This window comes from Petaurus breviceps, unplaced genomic scaffold, assembly GCF_028583685.1.
Source record: "Petaurus breviceps papuanus isolate PSGF00001 unplaced genomic scaffold, PetGlider_PUasm1.0 90750, whole genome shotgun sequence".
Taxonomy (NCBI): domain Eukaryota; kingdom Metazoa; phylum Chordata; class Mammalia; order Diprotodontia; family Petauridae; genus Petaurus; species Petaurus breviceps.
Window position 1 is genome coordinate 13,361,343 of NW_027187335.1, and position 20,336 is coordinate 13,381,678.

At 40.5% G+C, this 20,336-nt stretch overlaps 2 protein-coding genes and 1 long non-coding RNA gene across 3 annotated transcripts in view; 2 read left to right on the forward strand and 1 right to left on the reverse strand.

Annotated features, from left to right (window-relative positions):
* The window catches only part of LOC138146018 (keratin, type I cuticular Ha8-like), a 12,667-nt gene extending 11,967 nt beyond the window's left edge, over positions 1-700 (forward strand). The window contains exon 7 of the mRNA XM_069067747.1: positions 472-700. Within this exon, the coding sequence (XP_068923848.1) occupies positions 472-607 (136 nt within the window). The 3' untranslated portion in view covers positions 608-700. The remainder of the gene's footprint in view (positions 1-471) is intronic.
* LOC138146019 (uncharacterized) overlaps positions 1-9,362 on the reverse strand; it is a 44,692-nt gene extending 35,330 nt beyond the window's left edge. The window contains exons 1-2 of the long non-coding RNA XR_011164363.1: positions 8,478-9,362; positions 5,504-5,589 (exon numbers count right to left, since the gene is read on the reverse strand). This is a non-coding gene — a long non-coding RNA (uncharacterized lncRNA). The remainder of the gene's footprint in view (positions 1-5,503; positions 5,590-8,477) is intronic.
* Positions 9,363-12,002: 2,640 nt separating this feature from the next.
* LOC138145797 (keratin, type I cuticular Ha1) lies at positions 12,003-15,899 on the forward strand. Its single transcript, XM_069067395.1, has 7 exons — positions 12,003-12,350; positions 12,561-12,643; positions 12,962-13,118; positions 13,923-14,084; positions 14,181-14,306; positions 14,538-14,758; positions 15,458-15,899. The coding sequence occupies exons 1-7, from the start codon at positions 12,003-12,005 to the stop codon at positions 15,612-15,614; spliced, it is 1,254 nt and encodes a 417-aa protein (XP_068923496.1). The 3' UTR covers positions 15,615-15,899.
* The last annotated feature ends 4,437 nt before the right edge of the window (positions 15,900-20,336 follow it).

Consider the following 20,336-nt stretch of genomic DNA (forward strand, 5'->3'; position numbering starts at 1 on the left):
CCCTTCCCTTCCCTTCCCTTCCCTTCCCTTCCCTTCCCTTCCCTTCCTTTCCTTTCTGTCTCACTTTCTTTGTCTCTCTGTCTGTACCTGTGTCTGTCAGTCTTTGTTTCTGTCTCTCTTCACATTTTATTTTCCTATTCAGACCCTAGATAGAGAATCAAGATACTTGGGTTCCAGGCTTGGTTTTGCCACTAAGTCTCTGTCTCTCTCCCCATTTAATTTTCCTACTCAAATATCAGTTATGAATAGGATACTTGGTTTCTAGGTTTGCCTTTGCCACTATTCATCTATAAGACCTTGGACAAATCACTTCCCTTCCTCTTTGTCTCAGTTTCCTCTTCTGTAAAATGAGGGGGATGGATTAGTTGATCTCAAAGGTCTCTTCCAACCCCAATGTTTTAGGATTTCTAAATGTTTTAGCTTTCCATTTGTTTTACAACTAAATGTCTAATGCAACTTTTCCTCCTACAGGCTTCCCTGCAACCCATGTGCTAACCCCGTATCCTGTGTACCTTGTCCACCTCCTGCTGCCTGCACACCTTGTAAACCTTGCCTTCCCAGTGCCTCACGATCTATCTGTGGTCCCTGCTCATCCCCTCGATGCTAAAAGTCTGACCAGTCTTACATACTGCCCTATGGAAAAATCTTCGTCTTTGGAAGTCTTTTCCCATGGACCACTAAAAGAACCACTTTATCCCTTCTGACTTAAGGAACCTCTAACACTTCAGCCTTCCCATCAACCTGAATGAGTAAACACACTTGACTTGTGTTTTAAAGTCTGGAATATCCTCTCCCTTAATATGGGATACCTTCATCTCAGGCCACATTTATATATATGTTTACTTTCAGAGTACATTCAGTCTCATATTTTCTGTCTTTTGCTATTTCCCTGTCTTCTTTGATACAATCGGAAATCTTTATTTATTGGTTAATAAACTTCTTTTCCATAGCATAGTTACATTAGTTCTCATTGACTTTAAGTAATTAACTGTTGTGTGAGCCTGGAGGGATTGGGGTATTGGTGGTTTTTTCTATAAAGTTTGTGTTTGTTTGGTGCAGAGCACCAGAATACAGGTACAAAAGTCTGTCAGAAATGAGCAAGAGAAAGATGTGGGGCCATGGTAACATTATGCAGAGAGGGCACATTTTCCCTTAGGACTTAACTAAGATGAATTCTGGCAGAAGGGGCTTCAAGTCAGGGCAATAGAAATGCAAACTCAGGATTATCATAATAATGCTGGGAGCTTTGGCAAACTGAACTGATATCCTATAGGAAAAACAGACATCATTATTCAGTCATATTCAACTTTCTGTGACCCCATTTGGGGTTTTCTTGGCAAAGGTTCTGGAGTGGTTTGCCATTTCCTTTTCTAGCTCATTTTGCAGATGAGGAAACGGAGACAAATAGGGTTAAGTGACTTGTCTAGGGTCACACAACTTGTACGTGTCTGAGGCCAGATTTGAACTCTGGAAGATGTGTTCCTGACTACAGACCCAATACTCTATTCACTGTATCACCTAGCTGCCATTTGTCTCTATAGGGCAGAACTAATGTTAATAGGTGGCCATTATAAAGATTCAAATTAAAACTTGATTTAAGGAAAATCTTCCTTACAATTGGAGTGATGCAAAAGTCCAGCAGACTTCCTTAAGAGGTGAGGAGCTCCTCCTCTCTTGAGATGTTTAAACAAAGGCCTATCATGTATTTTTGTAGAAGAGGTACCTGTAGAGGTACAGGAAGATGGTAGCTCTCAAATTCAGCAATTTTGTAAACTTATCTCTGCCAGTCTGCCAGATCAAATAGGCCTCCTTCAGTCCACTTGTACAGAATATTTCTCAGGGTCCACTTGCCAGGACCTTTCCAGGTGGTTGTCACGCTTTTTCAGGCTATGCATTAAAATAGATGAGTGAGGAACCCCCAAGCTTCTGCTGCCATCTGTTACTAATCAGGTGTTTTTGCTCTACGGTCACAATTGTGTTCAAAACAGTGGCTTTCAAGGGGTGAACAGTTCAGAAAAGTTTCCTTAGAAGTTCCTTCCTTTTTGTGCCTTCTAGTCTCAGCATCTTGCCCAGAAATTCCCATCCCTGTGGGATTATGTTTTATTAAATATCTTCCATGTGTAAGACCAACCACTGTGGCTATAGCTATACACACAGAATCAGAGAAATGCCTGTTGCAGAGTCTTAAATGGTCATCCAGTTTTTTCTTTCCAGCTCCAGGAAAGACATCCAAACATCAGAATTCTCTCTGGCCAATGGACATAGGACATGGCTGATTTGGGAGATTTTGGGATCAGTGTTTAGGACTTGCTGGCCTTTAGGGAAAGCTCCTGCAGGGTCCTGTTGTCTTGCCACTTCCTGGGCTTTTGCTTACTTTACCAGTCACAGGTGTTTGGAATAGCGATGACTCATTTCAGAAGCTCTCACCAAGAATGAACAATTGCAAATTGTCTTAATTTAGCATCCAAATAAACCACTCCTCTTCCTTTGTACTTAAATAGTTCCTTTCATCTGAGTTCAAAGCTTTTACCCAAAGAAACCCACTCATCCTCCCAGCATCATGACAGAGCTCTTAGGTAACCATGATTATTTTCATTTTGGGAGAGAGAGTGAGTGAATGAAGGAATGAAGAAATTCCCATGTCGGTCTAAAATGAGTCAGTAGGAGGGAAGCGACTGACCTGTATTTCTTCAGGTCAAGTCCAATGTTCCCAGTAGTTTTTTTTTAATACAATTCCCCACCCCTGCCCCCCAAACATATCAACTGGAATTTTGATGACATACTTGGGGAAGTGGATTAGGAAAAAAAAAGCTATGATTAGCATAGACCTAAGAGATAAAATACAGTGGATTTCCCCAGCATGGAAACAACACACAGAGGGACATTTCCATGAAATTTGTCACCCATGTTCACTTTACTGCTGATGCTTGCTCTATGGATTTTCACAGTCTCATAGAAGGATAAGTGTGCGGTTTCCAGAAAGGATCAGACAGACTGTCTAGTCTAATACCCTTATTTTACAGAGAAGAAAATATACCGTGTTTCCCCGATAATAAGACACTGTCTTATTAATTTTTTTTTGGACAGAAAAACACCAGAGGGCTTATTTTCAGGGGAGGGCTTATTTTAATGAACATTGACAGCAATTTTAATAAACAGGTAAATGTGAACAAAAAAATGTACCTTTATTCAATAAGCAAATCACTGGGGAAGAACAGGATGACGCGCTCACTGCTGCAGCTCTGATTGGATGCAGCTCGGAGCACGATGTGCGTTTCACGGAGGGGGGGGAGAACAGTGCATACAGAGGGTACCTTAATGTAGCGTGTAGTGCAGGTGATCACCTTCACTACAGTAGCAATCTCAATAGGGCTTATTTTCGGGGGAGGGCTTATTTTAGAGGAATCTTGCACAGTAAGGGGAGGGCTTATTTTTGGGATAGGTCTTATTATCGGGGAAACACGGTAGGCTATAAGAGGAAGGGTCTTGCCCAGAGTCAGACACATGCATGGGGGCTGAGAGCTAGTGAGGTGATACGATGATAGATTTAGAGTTAGAGAGGACAATAGAAATCTAACTTCATTTTACACAGCAGGAAACTGAACTCCATAGAGTACTGACTTGCCCAAGGGAACATAGCAAGTGAATGACACAGCCCAGAGAAGAACTCAGCTGAAGGTGCAAGATTGCCAGCAAGCAATGAATTTCACATTGACCAAAGTCTCCCTAGCAGGAAGATTGGGCCATAACTACTTTAGTATCCTGATTCTAACTGTTTTTTCACCTCTTTTGTGTCATGGACCACTTTGGCAGTCTGGTGAAGTCTTTGGACACCTTCTCAGAATAAGGTTTTTAAATGCATAAAATAAAATATAGGATTACAAAGAAACCAATAACATGGAAATAAAGATATAATTTTTTTTTCCTATCCTAGTTCAGGGATCCTCTGAAATCTATTTACAGACTCCTTAGGAGTCTGTGTACCCCATGCTAAAAAACCCTGCTCTAGAAAGATGTACTGATTTTTTTTTTTTAAATGAGAGAAGAGGAACTTTGGTAGTTGTATAGCAAAGAAGGATATAGCGACTGAAAAGTCAATACTCCCTCATGGGGGCTCAGAGTTCTGTTGTCAGTAGCTAAGAAATTACAAAATCACAGAATCTGAATTGGAAGAGACCTCAGAGACCATCAGTTTTAACCCTTAATAGAACAAGAATTCCCTCTGCAATATATTTAAGAAGGGGTCATTCAACCATAGAAATAACGATTAGCCATGTAGCCCTGGTCAATTCTGTGAACTCATGAGAAAAGGAATCCCTAAAGATGCATGTTCAAGATGTTTCTGACTCTGAAAAGCATTAGGGAGCACCTTTAAAGTCTATTTCTTAAATCTAGAAAGACTTATGTTGAACTGATGCAAAGTGAAAGGAGTAGAACCAGGAGAACATTGTACATAGTAACAGTAATATTATAAGATGTGAATGACTTAGCTATTCTCAGCAATACAGATTCAAGACAATCCTGAAGGATTTATGATGAAAAGTGCTACCCACCCCAGAGAAAGCACTGATGGGGTCTGAATACAGATTGAAGCAGACTTTTTAAAACTTTCTCTATTGTTCTTGTTTTTTTTTAGTCTATGTTTTCTTTTACAACACGACTAATATGTTTTGCATGATTACATGTGTATAACCTATATCAAATTGCTTGCCTTCTCAATGAGGGGGGAAGGGAAAGGAGGGAATTTGGAACTCAAGATTTTAAAAATGAATGTTAAAAATTGTTTTTTTTACTTATAATTAGGGAAAAATAAAATACTAAATAAAAATATATTTCTTGGGAATCCAAATTGAAATTTATGCTACTAAACATTTGTCAAACATGCATTCTAATCTTGTCTTGTTGATGACTGAAATAAAATATAGATTTAAAAAGTCCAAATAAAGAAAAAAAGTGGAATCCAGTCTTTGTGAGAATGCCTCTGATAAGGGATCACCTACTACCTCTTGTGGTAACCTGTTCCATTTTTGGGCAGATGTAACTATTGAATTTGCAACCCCCCCTCCAAATAAAAGTGAAAACAAAACAAAACCCAACAACCCCAATACCAAACCCATGGACGGTATTGGTGTGGTATGGTCCATGGGATCATGAAGAGTCAGACACAACTAAACAAGTGAACAAATAATTAAAGTTTTTTTCTTACATCAGTCCCAAATCTACCTTTATGCAATGCTCACTGATGCTGGTTTTATTTTCTATGGCCAAGCAAGACAAGTCTAGTCCTCTTACACATGATAGTTCTTCAAATACCTGAAGAAAGTTATCATGTCCCTCCTTGAACCTTCTCTTTTTAAGATCAACATTCTCAGTTCCTTCAACCATCCTCATATGGCATGATGTTGTCTTCTCTCAAATAAGAATATTTGTAAAAAGCGCTTAGGACAGTGCCTGGCAGATAATAGGCATTATGTAAATTCTCATTTTCTCCCTTCACCCTTACCTTATTAGAGTGTGAGCTCCCTGAAGACAGGGACTGTATTTTGCTTTTTTTTTTTTTTTTGGTAGCCTCAGTGCTTGGCACAATACCTGAAACATAGAAAGTATGTAATAAATGATTATTAATCAATTGACTATTTGATGTCCTCTATATATTCTCCAGCTAGTATCTGAATGACAAAAGATGCTAACTCTACCCTTTACTTCTGCTGAAGCTAAACATGCTGAAAATGGTGTGGGGGTGGTGGTGGAGGGGAAGGGGGAAGATTAGGAGAAAAAGGGTAAGGATTTGCTGAAAGAGTAACTAAATATTATTTCACCTTTATACTTGTTCTCAGATTCTGGGATATTGTGACTCTGGAACATTTCATATGGAAAAAGATTCCTATGATTTAAGGAGCTCACCAATTTAAAAGTGTCAGCAATAACCCTTCCTGGGCCTTTTGTTTTCTCTTCTTTAAAATGATGAACTAGAAAGTCTCTAAGTCCACACTGCTAGAATCCTGGCTATGATTTTGAGTTCAAAAGGCTTTTCCAGTTCTTCTTCATCTTCCCATTCACCATCACTATCACCATCACCATTACCATTACCATCACCATCACCATCACCATTACCGTCACCATCACCATCACCATTACCATCACCATCACCATCACCATTACTGTCACCATCACCATCACCATCACCACCATCACCACCATCACCACCACTGTCACCATCACCATCACCATCACCATCACCATTACCATCATCACCATCGTGGCAGCAGGTATTTGTTTAGCATTTGACCCTGTGGCATTGATACTACAGGTTTCTCTATTTACTCCTTTTTACAGATGAAGAAACTGAGGTCCCAAGAAGTTAAGTGACTTGCCCATGGCCACACCAGAGGCAAGATTTAAACCCACATCTTCCTGATTCCAAGTCAAGCATTGTCCCCTTCCCAACCCAACGATAAAATACCAGGTTGAATATATGAATATTTCATTTTTGTGATACAGATTTTTGCTATATCACTGACTCTTCATCTTCCTATCTTTCATCCAATTTGATACAACAGCACTGAGGAGGAAGTTATCTTCCTTGGCTATGGTGATAACCAAACCATCCCAGTCTTCTATAGTCTCCCTACCTAGTTCTGAAACATGTGTGCAGTCATTTCTGGTCATTCCTGCTAAGCTTCTCTGCCAGATTGGTCCTGCTTGTAGGTAGGAGTCAGTCCTTAAAAACCATATTAATTCATCACTCCCACTGTCATAGACAAGGAAACTGAGCTTCAGAAATGTTCAATGACATTGCCCAAAGTTACAGGGTCACAAGTAACAGAGCTGTGATTCATATCTAGTTGCCTAATTCCTTTGCTCTGTCCCTCATATATCCCTTGTCTCTTTTACTCTGGCAGCTAGGTGGTGCAGTGGATAGAGTGCTGAGTCAGGAAGACCTGAATTCAAGCTCAACTTCTGGCACTACCAGCTGTGTGACCCTGGGCAAGTCACTTAACTTCTGCCTCAGTTTTCTTACCTGTAAAATGAAAATAATAATAGCACCTACCTCCCAGAGTTTTTGAGATGATCAAATGAGATAATATTTCTAAAGTATTTAACATAGTGCCTGGAACATATTAGGCACTTAACAAATGCTTAATTCCTTCCTTTCCCCTTCCCCTTGCTCCAGATAGCAGATCTCTTCAATGTTCTTTGGCCATTTCTATATCCACACTCTCTTCTATCCCATATAACATAGTGGATGCGATTTCCTTTATTTTAAATTAACTTTCGTGTTCAAAACTCAGAGGGGCTGCAAAAATCACTAAGTATGATGGATTGCACTCTCTTCTCCTTATTAAAAAATTAAATTGGGTTACTTGAAGGGTGAGCTAAGTAATTACATAGTTTTTTTGGCGTATTTTATTGTTAGTTCTTTTGAACTTATCAAGAAGATATCTAGAGAACTGAGCAAAAAAGAAAAAGAAAAAATACAAAAAATAAAACCCTGTTGGTATGCCATCAACTAATCTTAAATGTCATAAAAAGAAGGCAGGTCGTTGACCAAATGTATGGGAACTTCTATTAATAATAAAATGATCCAATTAATGAGACTTTGGATTCAAATCCCATCTCTGAAATATACTTTCTTTGTGACCATGGAAAAGTCACTTAACCTCTCAGTTAAATTAACTGAGCGCTCAACTCTCTGGGCAATTCTGTAAGATCATAATTTGTAAGAAAAGGCACCACCTTTTATCAGTAGAGGGTTTTACTCACCTGGGAATGTCTTACAACTCAGGGGTGAAAAACCTGTGACTTCAAGGCCACATGTGGCCCTCTAGGTCCTCAAGTGTGGCCCTCTCAAAGTCACAATTCCCTCATCCCTGTCCTATATCAATGAAATATCAAAGGTCCAGTCTTTATCCTTATACAAATACATACATTGCATTGTCTTCTAATTACATGATATAAACACACACACACACTTCCAAATATTGATCTAGTATTCTTTTAGATGAAGTAATATCCCTTTCTTTCCTCTAAGTCCCTTTCACTTCCTATATTCCTTGGAGGTATTCACCTTGTTTGTTCTTTCTACTTGAAACACAAGCTATTCAGAGTCCCTAATCCCTCATCTGCCCCAGTCAGTGTGTGTGTGTGTGTGTGTGTGTATGTGTGTGTGAGAGAGAGAGAGTCCCTGACACCTTGCCCACTGCCCCAGTCAGTGTGTGTGTGTGTGTGTGTGTGTGTGTCAGAACCACTGATCCCTCACCCACTGCAGCAGCCAATGTCTCTGTGTGTGGGTGTGGAGTTGGGGACAATAGTTGAGTTTTAGTCTCAGCTCAGAGATAACTCTCCACTTCTTCATGCCTGAGTTTTCTCATTGATTAAAGGAGCAAAAGAACATGATTCATTTAGCATTTTTAGCATCTTGGAAAAACAAAAAAAGGACGAGCTGTCCAGAAAGTAGCAGAATTAGGTCAACTCACCATTCAGATGTTGAAAGCTTTGGGTCCATCTTTCACTCCTCTCTGTACCACTTGCCTTTGGTTGTCAGCCTAACAATGCAAGGAGTGCAGAAGGCAGCAGGAGGCTCTTTTGTCTCTTCTGTCCAGCATTGTATCAGTAAAGATTATTTCCAGGAGTTTGCTGATAGTTTTTTACCTTAGCAGAACTCTAGTCTGCTTGACATTCCACGTCCCTTTTTAGCCATTCCTCTGTTTAGCTCTTACTCTCCTTGTTCACAAGTATCCAAGAATGCCTGTGAGGTTTTGACAGAACTCTGAGTTCCCAATAACTGCTTAGCTGTAGACACTAGCATATTTTCAGCTTTTAAATCACCTCCTAACTATTCTACTGAGATCTTTAACTTTTGCTGGACTAACTTTTATAACCTTGTACTCTCTGGAATTTCTGTTAGCATCCTCTCCCAGAAGCCACAGACATTCTGTGGTTTCTGTGATCTCAAATCCTTTCAAGAGATGGCTCCACTCTTGTCTCCCTGGGGCACTTAGCAGCCTGGACCACCCTGTTGCCAATCGATAAATACTCTTTTGGACTTTTTCCTCATTTACCTCTCCAGCAGAAAGCATTCATCAATGATCCAGTTTTACTGTAATGTTGGTTTTCATTTGTGAATTGAAAATCCTCAGAAAAACTTTTCATCTTAGTTTTTTCTTGATGTCTTTATTCCATCTTCTTCTTTCTGGCTCATCCAGCATTTTGTTCAAGCATATATATATATGTATACATACATACACATATACATATATGAATATGTATGTAGGTGTATAGCTTCTTGTCAGTACGGTCCTGTAATCTTACTGTTCTGACTCCACGCATTTCCAGCAGACCAAGGTTTTCCAGAGGCTACAGATGCCAATACATAGTTAAGATAAGAGATATTCTCATCCAAATGGTGTCAACTGGAAGGAAACTTCGGACATTTGACCCAAACATTTTGTTCATCATGGCCCATTCTTTTACCCTTCAAGCAGAAGGGGTGAGTCCTGGTCAGCTTTCTTCTTTTTGGAAGGTTCATGCTCTGGAGAATGTTTGGGTGAGTTGTGGAAGTGCAGGATTTGGATTCTGCACCCCAGACGGAGCTCTCTCCTCTCAGAAGCAGCTGCCACTCTGTAGATCTCTCCATATGTCATAATTACATGTGCTTGTAGATTCCTGAAGAAGTTGGGATGTTTTGGAGCTCCTCTTTAAGATGGAGGCTTTCAAGTCAAACAATCTAATATCTTGGTTTTGAAAAGCCTTGGGAGCATCTCAATCAGAACCAAGCCATTTCCCACCCTTTAATTGTCTTGGGGGAGAAACAGAGAAATAGCTATTCCATCATAACCACAGTTGCCCTTTGTAGTTCCATTTTTCTTTCATCTGAAGAGCATGCCAACAAACAGTGATAATAACACTGACTTGCGTGGAGAGAGAACCTTTTAACTCAGGGATAGACAAATTCATGAGGATAATATCATTAATGCTTGCTTGCCATGGAGACAGGCAAAATGCAAGAAGAGCAGTTTTATATTGCAAACCTGGCAGAAACCTGAAGTTGAAACAGGGGTAACTGTGAAGCAAAGCAGGTGTGTGGCAACCAGAGGCACAGATGCTGTCTAGTCAAGAAGTATTTTTCATAAATGTTACTATCTATATGCTCCGAATTTGGACCCCTGAATCCCAAGATCCAAAAGAATCCTCTCCAAATTAGCTTGTATTTTATCTTGTTTATACATACTTGTTTGCATGTTGTCTCTCCCATTAGACTGGAGTTTCATGAAGGCAGGAATTGTGTTTTTACTTTTCCTTCTATCTTTAGCACTTAGCAAAGTGCCTGGTCCTTAGGGGGTCCTTAATAAATGCTTCTTTACTTGACTTTGATCCCAGAGTTTGAGAGTTGGAAAAGCATCCACTCCAACTCATACATATAAGGAATCCTCACCAAAAATGCCTGACAAGTGGGGTCCTAGAATCCCCTGCAATGACTTCAAATACCTTCAGTCCCCTGCTCTGCTTGACTTTTTGGGAATCCCAGCTACTTTCAAGGCTTGCTTAGGTGCCACTTTCTATATAAGGCCTTTGCTGTTTCTTCCAATTGTCATGCCTTCCCATCCCCCATCCCAATTCTTTGTATCTAATTTTATCTATATTTTGTTCCCATATATCCATGTGCATATTATATCCCCTCAATAAAGCATAAGCTCCCTGAGGTCAGGAACTCCTTCACTTAGGTCTTTGTATTTTCAGTACCTTGGAGATTGGAGTCTCCTAATAGAGGCTTATTGAAAGAATTCCATTGCTTCCCTCAGTTTTCGTTTCCCTAGAGAGGTCTTTACATTCAAATAGGCTAGTTGCTCAGCCTGGATATTCCTTTGACCTTTTGTCTGCCCCCCCCCTTTTTTTAAGACATTCCACTTACCTGGGCTATCTCCATGTCTTACATTCACCAAGTTGCCTTTCACCCCCACTTAAAAATAAGTGTACTACAACAGAAACAGAGCTAGGTTTAGAATCAGGGAACTTGTGTTGGAATCACAGCTTTACTCCTTACTACATTTGTGATGATGGGCAAGTTATAACCTAGTCTCAATTTCCACACTTTTAAATCGACTACATTGACCTCAATGACCTTGGAACAACAATCAATAATCCTTACTAAGATCCCAATGTTTCCTAGGTGCTCTACTGGGTGCTAGAGATACAAAGCCAAAAATTAACTGACCCCTGCTTTCAAGAAATTTACATTCTGATAGTCTTTTCTGGCCTTCACTCCGTGAATCTAAAATGTTATGAGCTCAGATCTCAAGTTCTCAGTATTCTTGGGCCCCCAACTTACCTTCTAGTACCCACCTTTAAATTGCTCTATTCCTCAAATATCAGTGTTTTAAAAAAACTTACAGAGGAAGCCTTAACTGTTCTAACTCCTCACCATCACACGATGGTCTTCTTTCACATTCACTTCAAAGATGTCAACATATGCATGCCCATGGGATATGGTGGCAAATGTCTAGTGCTCAAGTCTCTCAAAATCTTGTATCTAATGTTGCTTTGAAAAACAATTGGGACCAAAACCCATCACTGCCACTTTGTGCCAACTCATTTCCCCTTCCAAGTGACACAAATGTAATGCCACCTGGGTGAACAACACCTACTTAATGAGGGCAAGTCTTTGGGTATGGAGAGTATTTTCTCTTTGAAGGTGTCCCACAAAACTCTTATTTCATGGGTGTACAGCACAATAGAGGAGTCCTGACTTAGCAAGAAGCTCAAGTAAAGTCTTTTTATGAGGTGAGGGACTCTTCTGAGGAAGGTAAAAAACAAACTGATGGGAAGGGCTTTTGAAAATTAGTGAAGAAGTAAAAAGAAAAAAAAGAAATTGGACACTCCATCCACACCCACTTCTGGGGAACTATAAAAGTTCATTGGTGAACAGAGGTTCCATAAACCCGCTGGCTCTGGAGACTAGGCTTCTGCACCCAACTGAACAACCAACCACCCTACTCAGCACCATGCCTTACAACTGCTGTCTGCCCAGCATCAGCTGCCGCACCAGCTGTTCTTCCAGGCCCTGCCTGCCTCCCAGCTGCCACGGCTGCACCCTCCCTGGGGCCTGCAATATCCCCGCCAATGTGGGCACCTGTGGCTGGTTCTGTGAAGGCTCCTTCAATGGCAATGAGAAGGAGACCATGCAGTTCCTGAATGACCGCCTGGCCAACTACCTGGAGAAGGTGCGCCAGCTGGAGAGGGAGAATGCTGAGCTGGAGAGTAGGATCCGAGAGTGGTGCCAGGAGCAGGTGCCCTACGTGTGTCCAGACTACCAGTGCTACTTCAGGACCATTGAGGAGCTCCAGCAGAAGGTAAAGAGAGACAGCTTAAAATAGGGTAGTTAAGATGAGTGTATTTTGTAAATCTATGTCTGAGAAATTGTTTATTGATTCATAACTTGGAAGTTCGGGCAATGTCCAGCCTTACTTCTTGGCCATTTCCAACTGAAAAAAAATTTTCAAAAATTAAGACTGAATCTATATTTTTAGATCTTATTCACTGTGCAACTTTTCCTTCCAAAGATCCTGTGCACCAAGGCAGAGAATGCCAGGCTAGTGGTGCAGATCGACAATGCCAAGCTGGCTGCTGATGACTTCAGAACCAAGTGAGTTCATCAGAAGGGAGCCCTTGTCTTCCCTCTTTCAACCATTTAGTCAGTAGACACTGATGCCTTAGATGTCAGATAGCAAATCCTACCTAGTGTGAAGGGACTGAGCAATGTCCCCAAAGGTTGGGATCCCACCTTCTAGGCTAGACAGAAGAGATTAAATCCATTAAAAAAAATCCTGGTTCAGAAATACAATTTGACATATTGACTAACAAGGGATCTTGAATATTCTCTGCCTCTTCTGCAGCATTCATACAAAGGTAGAAATATGTAATTCTTGTATATTTTGGTTACAATTGTATCCTGTGGTTGTAGGTATGAGACTGAGTTGTCTCTGCGCCAGCTGGTAGAATCTGACATCAACAGCCTGCGCAAGATCCTAGATGAACTGACCCTGTGCAAGTCTGACCTAGAGGCTCAGGTTGAGTCCCTGAAGGAAGAGCTCATCTGTCTCAAGAGGAATCACGAGGAGGTTAGCATTATTATGTAGAACTAAAGAAGGCCAGTTATATCTCACTGCAAAGAGGATAAGCAGGGGAGAGTGCTTACTTTTAAATAAGGTGAATTAATAAATTAAGAGTCCCAAGGAGCTTTCACATTTGGAGGCAGATAGCCATGACATTATAGTTTTCTCTGGGAGTCAAGCATTTTGATGATGTTGGCAAACTCATTTCTATCCCCAAATCTGGTACTAATGACTCTTACCAAAGCTTCTTTAAGGCTTAGCCATCCAGTTTCTGAAAGGAGAGGCAGAAAAATCTCTTTTCAATCTGATTCTGGGATGTGCAAAGGACAGACTGGTAGGTTCTTTGATCCAATCTACAAATTGGCTTCAGTCAATCATTATCAATTTATTTAGAACCTCTTATGTGCCAGGCTCTATGAAAGATGCTGGGATACAAGGAAAAAAAAGAAACTGCCCCTACCCTTCAGGAACTATTGTGAGAGAAAGCATATTTATGTCGAAATACATACAAAATACATATAAGACACAAATAAAGAGGTAGATTGAATTTGGTAGCATTTAAGAAATAAATAAAACAACAGCTATAGGAACACATTACCATTCCAAGCATAAGGGCAATGGGATGGTGAGAGGGGTTCGGACATGGAGAAAGGAACCATGACCTTCTCTTAGTTACTTTGCATTTGCCTGGTTATATTATCTCCTGTGAAACATGCCAGCAGACAGCAGTTTTCAAGAATCAACAAGGCATTTTTTTCAGAGACAGATATTTTCTGAGCTTGTTTGTCCTAACAATTTCTGTTTCCACAGGAAGTCAACATCCTGCGCTGCCAGATTGGAGATCGTCTCAACGTGGAGGTGGACGCTGCCCCAACTGTGGACCTGAACAGGATACTGAATGAGACCAGGTGTCAGTATGAGGCCATGGTGGAGAACAACCGCAGAGATGTGGAGGAATGGTTCACCACTCAGGTGAGGGTCTTGCTCATGGCAGCTTTAGAACCTGAGGCTTCCTGGGGCCCCATGATCATGCTCTAACCTCTTGGCTCTCCCCTTGGGACATTTCAGACAGAGGAGCTGAACAAGCAGGTGGTGTCCAGCTCTGAACAGCTGCAGAACTGCCAGGCCGAGATCATTGAGCTGAGACGCACTGTTAACGCCCTGGAGATTGAGCTGCAGGCCCAGCACAACCTGGTGGGTTCTCTTGGGGGCCCTACCTTAGTAGATTGCTTTAATTCTAAAATGGAAGAATTTAAAAATGTGATAGAGAAGGGGAGAAAACCTGAATCCTTTTTCATGTTTATCATATGTCCTTTAATATTTACAAAGGTTAAGAAATGGTGATGATTGAGGCATTCTTGGGATTTAAAAAAACCCTAAAAAAATTTCCTTCCCTCTGACATTTCTTTCTCTTCTCCATGGCAGAGAGATTCTCTTGAAAACACTCTGACAGAGACTGAGGCCCGTTACAGCTCCCAGCTGTCCCAGGTACAGTGTATGATCACCAATGTTGAAGACCAGCTCGCTGAGATCCGCGGTGACCTAGAGAGGCAGAACCAAGAGTACCAGGTGCTCCTGGATGTCAGAGCGCGGCTAGAGTGTGAGATCTCTACCTACCGGGGTCTGCTGGAGAGTGAGGATTGCAAGTAAGTGGCCAAGTATCACACATGTGTGAATGGATATATACACACACAAACATATTGCTCAATTGAATTGCAGCAAAATCTCTGGTTTAAGAGTATGTTTTCTAGACAAAAATCACCCCAACACAACTCAGTAGGAGCAATACTATTTTCACTGGAAGATACAAAATGATCAGTGACAAGGATATCCCTGAAGTCACCTGGCTTGTGCTCTCTGAGTTTAATCTTTTTTTTTTAATTAAAAAAATTTTTTTTTGCTTTTTGGAGGGCAATTGGGGTTAAGTGACTTGTCCCAGGTCACGTGGCTAGTAAGTGTTAAGTGTCTGAGGCTGGATTTGAACTCAGGTCCTCCTGATTCCAGGGTCAGTGCTCTATTCACCGCACCACCTAGCAGCCCCTCTGAGTTTAATCTTATGATTTTTGCTTTTCCTGATGAAGCTATGGAGCTGGGCTTGATGCGAGGAGGAATTTGGCAAAGTGTGTTATATGTGCCAAAGGAGGGGCTTTTTCTAGCATGCCCACAAATTGTCTTTATTAAGTAGCAGTGGAAAGGCTCCTGGTGAAGCCTCCATTTTTGTTTTCCATAAGACATGTGCTGGGTGCTTGTATCACCTCATCATACTGGTTTATATTTTCAGATTTCTGGACTGATTCTCCCTATAGACACTCAACTCTGCTATATATTTTTTTTTATCTTCTCAGGCTTCCCTGCAACCCCTGTGCTACAACCAATGCTTGCGGCAAACCCATCGGCCCCTGCCCAGTCACCAATCCTTGTGTCCCATGTGCCCCCTGTGTCCCCTGCACACCCTGTGCCCCTCGTTTACGCTGTGGCCCCTGCACCTCCTTTGTGCGCTAAAGGTGTCATAGCAAGGAGGTGAAAGGAGGAAAGGGTCAAGTGCTCCTAACAAGGCTCCCAGAGCCCTGTTCACATCAGTGGGATGCTGGGAGATAGGGCAGAAACACATTGGAAATATATACTCCCTTAAAGTGGACCATTCAGTGCCGCTCCCAAGAGTACTGGCTTTCCAGAGATCTGGAAACTCAAGGATCATCTTCTGCCCCCTTTTTAAAGATTGGGTTTGCTGGCATCTCTACTGCATCGGAATCTTCCCCAAACACAAGAGACACTCCTCTGTGACTTCCTAATAAACTGACTTTCTTTTGGCAAAGCAAGCATGTTTCTTATCGCTATTCATTTACTGCGATCTGCTCATCATTTGAGGGCTCCATAAAAAAAAAAAAAAAAACCACTTGGAAACCAGCTCATTACATGGCTCCACCCTCAGATTCCAGTCTTGCTATAGCTGAGTCATTGTGTTAGTACAATGTAAAACTGACCACACAGCCAGTAGTCTGATGCCTGAAAGGTAATTCCTCTTTTCTATGACCTCCTTTTCACTGGTCTATCCAAGGGAAAAGGAAGTTGTAGAGAAACACTTACTTTGTCGACTTGTGAAATAGAACCTAAAAGGCTGGAGCTAGGGGCCTTAGGCTGTAGAATGTTAGACCACAGAAGGTGAGAGCTGGCAGGAACCATGGAGACCCTCTAGTGCTTAACCTTTATTTTTGTGTCCTGGGTCCTCTTTGGCAATTTGCTGAAGCTTATACCACTCTGACTGCTGTAGATGTGCCATAGCTGTCTGGAAAAATAAACAATGTTAAGAAACATGAACTAGTATTTGGAAAGATTTCTTCCTAAGATCATTGGCTATGAATGTGAATATTTTTTTTGGCCAGGTCTTTTCAGATGGATTTATGCAGTGTTTGTCTTGGTTACCCCTGCAGAGTTCAGGGAGGTTTTCAGCCTGTTTGCCTTATGCCAGCTCCACTTTGGCTAACATGGACATGGACAAGTCCAGCTTTTCCCCTCACATTCTAGTTATTTAATTATTTAGTTTGACACAGAACTCCTCCAGACTAAGAAACTCTTGATTCTGCCATTCTAGCTTTCTCCACAGTCCCAAAGAGTGTCTGTAAGCTACAACATGGACACAAAGCTGCTACACTTATTAGGGTTCAACTGCGTCCATTTTAGCTACACAAAGGAGAACAGACTAGAGTAGCTGATGGGAATAGGACTTTGGGAACTGGTCAAGAGAAAGCTCTGGGTCAAAGAGCATCAGCTGTGGTTGTTGATGTCAGCTGACCACTCCTTAGGACTGAAGTTGGACTACAGGTCTAGCCTTTCCTAAGAAATAACATCTTTTTCTAATTCTAATGGAAAATCTATAGGAAGGGTCTTGATTAATGGGAAACTACAGTAGATCTTTTTTTCTTCTTTCAGTTAAGGGACTTTTCTATTCATTCAACAAATATTAAGCACTTATCATGAGCAAGGAAACATGCAAGACATTGTGGATACAATGACAAAACAAAACAAGAATTATCCCAAATGAGGAATTTATATTCTACTAAGTATGTAGGGGGAATTTGTGGAGGGAAAGAGCACTAACAAGTGGGAGATCATGTCAGGAAAGGCTTCCAAACAGAAGACTCATCTGGGTTGATAAGGATTCTGAGAGGATGGGGGAAAGGAGTGAGTGCATGTAATGTTGTGTTTGGGCAATAACAAATTCTTTAAAGATATTTGGAATAGAGATAATTTAAGTTTGCACAAATATCATGTGATTTCTTTTATCTTATAATTTTAAAATAAATAGCTTTTATTTTTTAGAATATGTTCATTTTTGAATATACCCTTCTCTGAACACAGTGATCCTTTGTAACAAAGATTAAATAAAAGGAAAAAGAAAAAAAAAGACCAGTAAAACCAACCAACACTTTAGTTGTGTCTGACATTATATGAAATATTCTATATACACACTCTTCCTCTTCTGAAAATAAGAGGAGATACATTTTCTCTATTCATCTCTGGGACCAAGCTTGGTTATTATAATTTTATAGCATTCAATTTTGTTTTATTATTTTTTCCCATTTACATTGTTGTAGTCATTATGTATGTTGTCTTCCTGGTTTTGCTTGCTTTAGTTTGCATTGGTTCATTTAAGACTTCTCATGTTTTCTGGATTCCTCATTTTTGTCCTTTCCTATGGTGCAATAATATTTCATTGCATTCATTTTCTGTGATATGTTTAGCCATTCTCTAGTTAATGGACATCTCCATTGTTCCAGTTTTTTGCTACCATAAAAGTGATAGTACTTACACCCATGCTGCTGAAAGAAGAGAATCAGACAACTCTTCTGACTTGGTCCACTACAAATTTATGTTACACCATCTGACTGGGCCCTCACTGCTGCTAGGCAATGTTACTATACCTCTAATCAATTCACTATCCTGTTCTCCACAACAACTCTTCCAAGTATTTTCATCCCTCCTCAAATTTTTTCTGTACCTTACTCTCTCAGCATAGAACTTTGCCTCATATTTTACCAAAAAAAGTGAGGTCATTTGCTTCAAACTCCCTTTTCTTCACTCTTCCTCATTTCCTAACATTCAGGTGTCTTTCTCCCCTCTCTCCTCCTCCACCCCTTTCTCACAGGATGTAATGTCCTTACTCCTTATTGAGGTTAATCTCTACATGTTCAAGTGGTGACATTCCATTCTATCTTCTCCAACAGATTGTCCCCTTTGTCATTCCTGCTCTTTCTCTTATTTTCAATGTTTCCCTCTCTACTAGCTCCTTTCCTAGTGCTTACAAATATGCCCATATCTCCCCCACCCTGAAAAAAATCCTCACTTGATTCTTCTATCCCTGCGAAATGCCATCCTATTTTTCTCTTGCCCTTTGTAGCTAAACTCCTGGAAAAGACCTAGGTGCCTCCACTTTTTCTCCTCTCACCCTCTTCTTAATCTCTTACAATCTGGCTTTTGACCTTATCATTACACTGAAATGGCTCTCTCCAAAGTTTCTGATGATATCTTAGTTGCCAAGCCCAGTGACTTTTTTCCCGAATGTTCATTCTCCTTGACCTCTCTGCACCCTTTGACATTGTTGATCATTCTTTCCTTCTTGATATTCTCTTTTCTCTAGGTTTTCAGGACACCAATCACTCCTAGTTGTCCTCCCACCCCTATTCTTTCACCGTTGCTAGATTATCTTCCAGATCATACCCTCTAAGCATAGGTTCTGTCCTGGGCCCTTTTCTCTTTTCCCTCTGTACTACTTTGCTTAGTGATCTCATCAACTCCCATGGGTTTAATTACCATCTTTATGCTGGTGATTCTCAGATCTACCTTTCTTGCCTCAATCTCTTTGCTAACCTTTAATCTCACATCTCCAATGACCTTTCAGGCATCTTGAATGGACATACAGTAGACATCTTTTTTTTAATTCAATTTTTAATTTATTAATTTGTTTGTTTCCTTTTAGTTTACAGGATTCAATTCCACAATTCCTTGAATTTCACATTTTGTCCCCCTCCTTCCCCTTCTCCCCCATGGCATCTTATAATCAAGTATAGGATCTGTAAATACTTTCACATTATACAATGGTCAGGTTATAAGGATGGATTATACCAGCTGGAATGAAAAATGGTAAAGAGGACATAAAATCAAATAAGAGAACAAAAAAGATCAGGTATTTTGCTTCCACCTGGATATAAATTTAGTTCTTTCTAGTTCTTTCTCTGGATGCATGTTTTTCTCTCCATCATGCGTCTTTTGGGATTGACTTATATCCCTGCATTGTTGAGAAGAGTCCAGTCTATCAAAGTTGGTCATCACACATACGCTGTGTCTGTAATTGTGTACAAATTCTTCCTGGTTCTACTCTTCTCACTCAGCATCAGTTCTTTTAAGCCTCACCAGGTAAATATGAAGACCGCCTGCTCCCCATTTCTTATAGCACAATAATATTCCATAACATGCATATACCACAACTTGTTCAGCCATTCCCCAATTGATGGACACCCCCTTAATTTCCAATTCTTTGCCACAACAAAAAGAGCTGCTATAAACATTTTTGTACATATGGGTCTTTCTCCCATTTCTATGATCTCTTTGGGATATAACCCTGGGAGTGGTATTGCTGGATCAAAAGGTATGAAAGTATTTATAGCCCTTTGGGCATAGTTCCAGATTGCTTACCAGAAAGGCTGGATCAGTTCACAACTCCACCAACAATGCATTAGTGTTCCAGTTTGCCCATATCCTCTCCAGCATTTGTCATTTTCCTGTTTTGTCATCTTAGCCAATCTAACTGGTGAGATGTGGTACCTCAGAGTTGTTTTGATTTGCATTTCTCTAATCAATAGTGAATTAGAGCATTTCTTCATGTGCTTATAGATAGCTTTAATTTCTTTCTCTGAAAACTGCCTGTTCATATCCTTTGACCATTTATCAATTGGGGAATGACTTGTATTCTTATAAATTTGACTCAGTTCTCTGTATATTTTAGAGATGAGTCCTTTGTCAGAGACATAGGTTGTAAAGATTCTTTCCCAATTTCCCACCTCCCTCCTAATCTTGGTTACATTGGCTTTATTTGTACAGAAACTTTTCAATTTCATGTAGTCAAAATTATCCATTTTACATTTTATAATGTTCTCTAATTCCTGTTTCGTCATAAAGTCATTCCCTCTCCACAAGTCTGATAGGTAAACTATTCCTTGTTTTAGC

Excerpts from the sequence above, each read along its gene's own strand:
- LOC138145797 (XM_069067395.1), top strand. The coding sequence starts at position 12,003 with ATGCCTTACAACTGCTGTCTGCCCAGCATCAGCTGCCGCACCAGCTGT. Across the intron at positions 13,119-13,922 it reads TCAAGAGGAATCACGAGGAG|GAAGTCAACATCCTGCGCTG; the intron begins GTTAGCATTATT and ends CTGTTTCCACAG. Across the intron at positions 14,307-14,537 it reads TGCAGGCCCAGCACAACCTG|AGAGATTCTCTTGAAAACAC; the intron begins GTGGGTTCTCTT and ends TCTCCATGGCAG.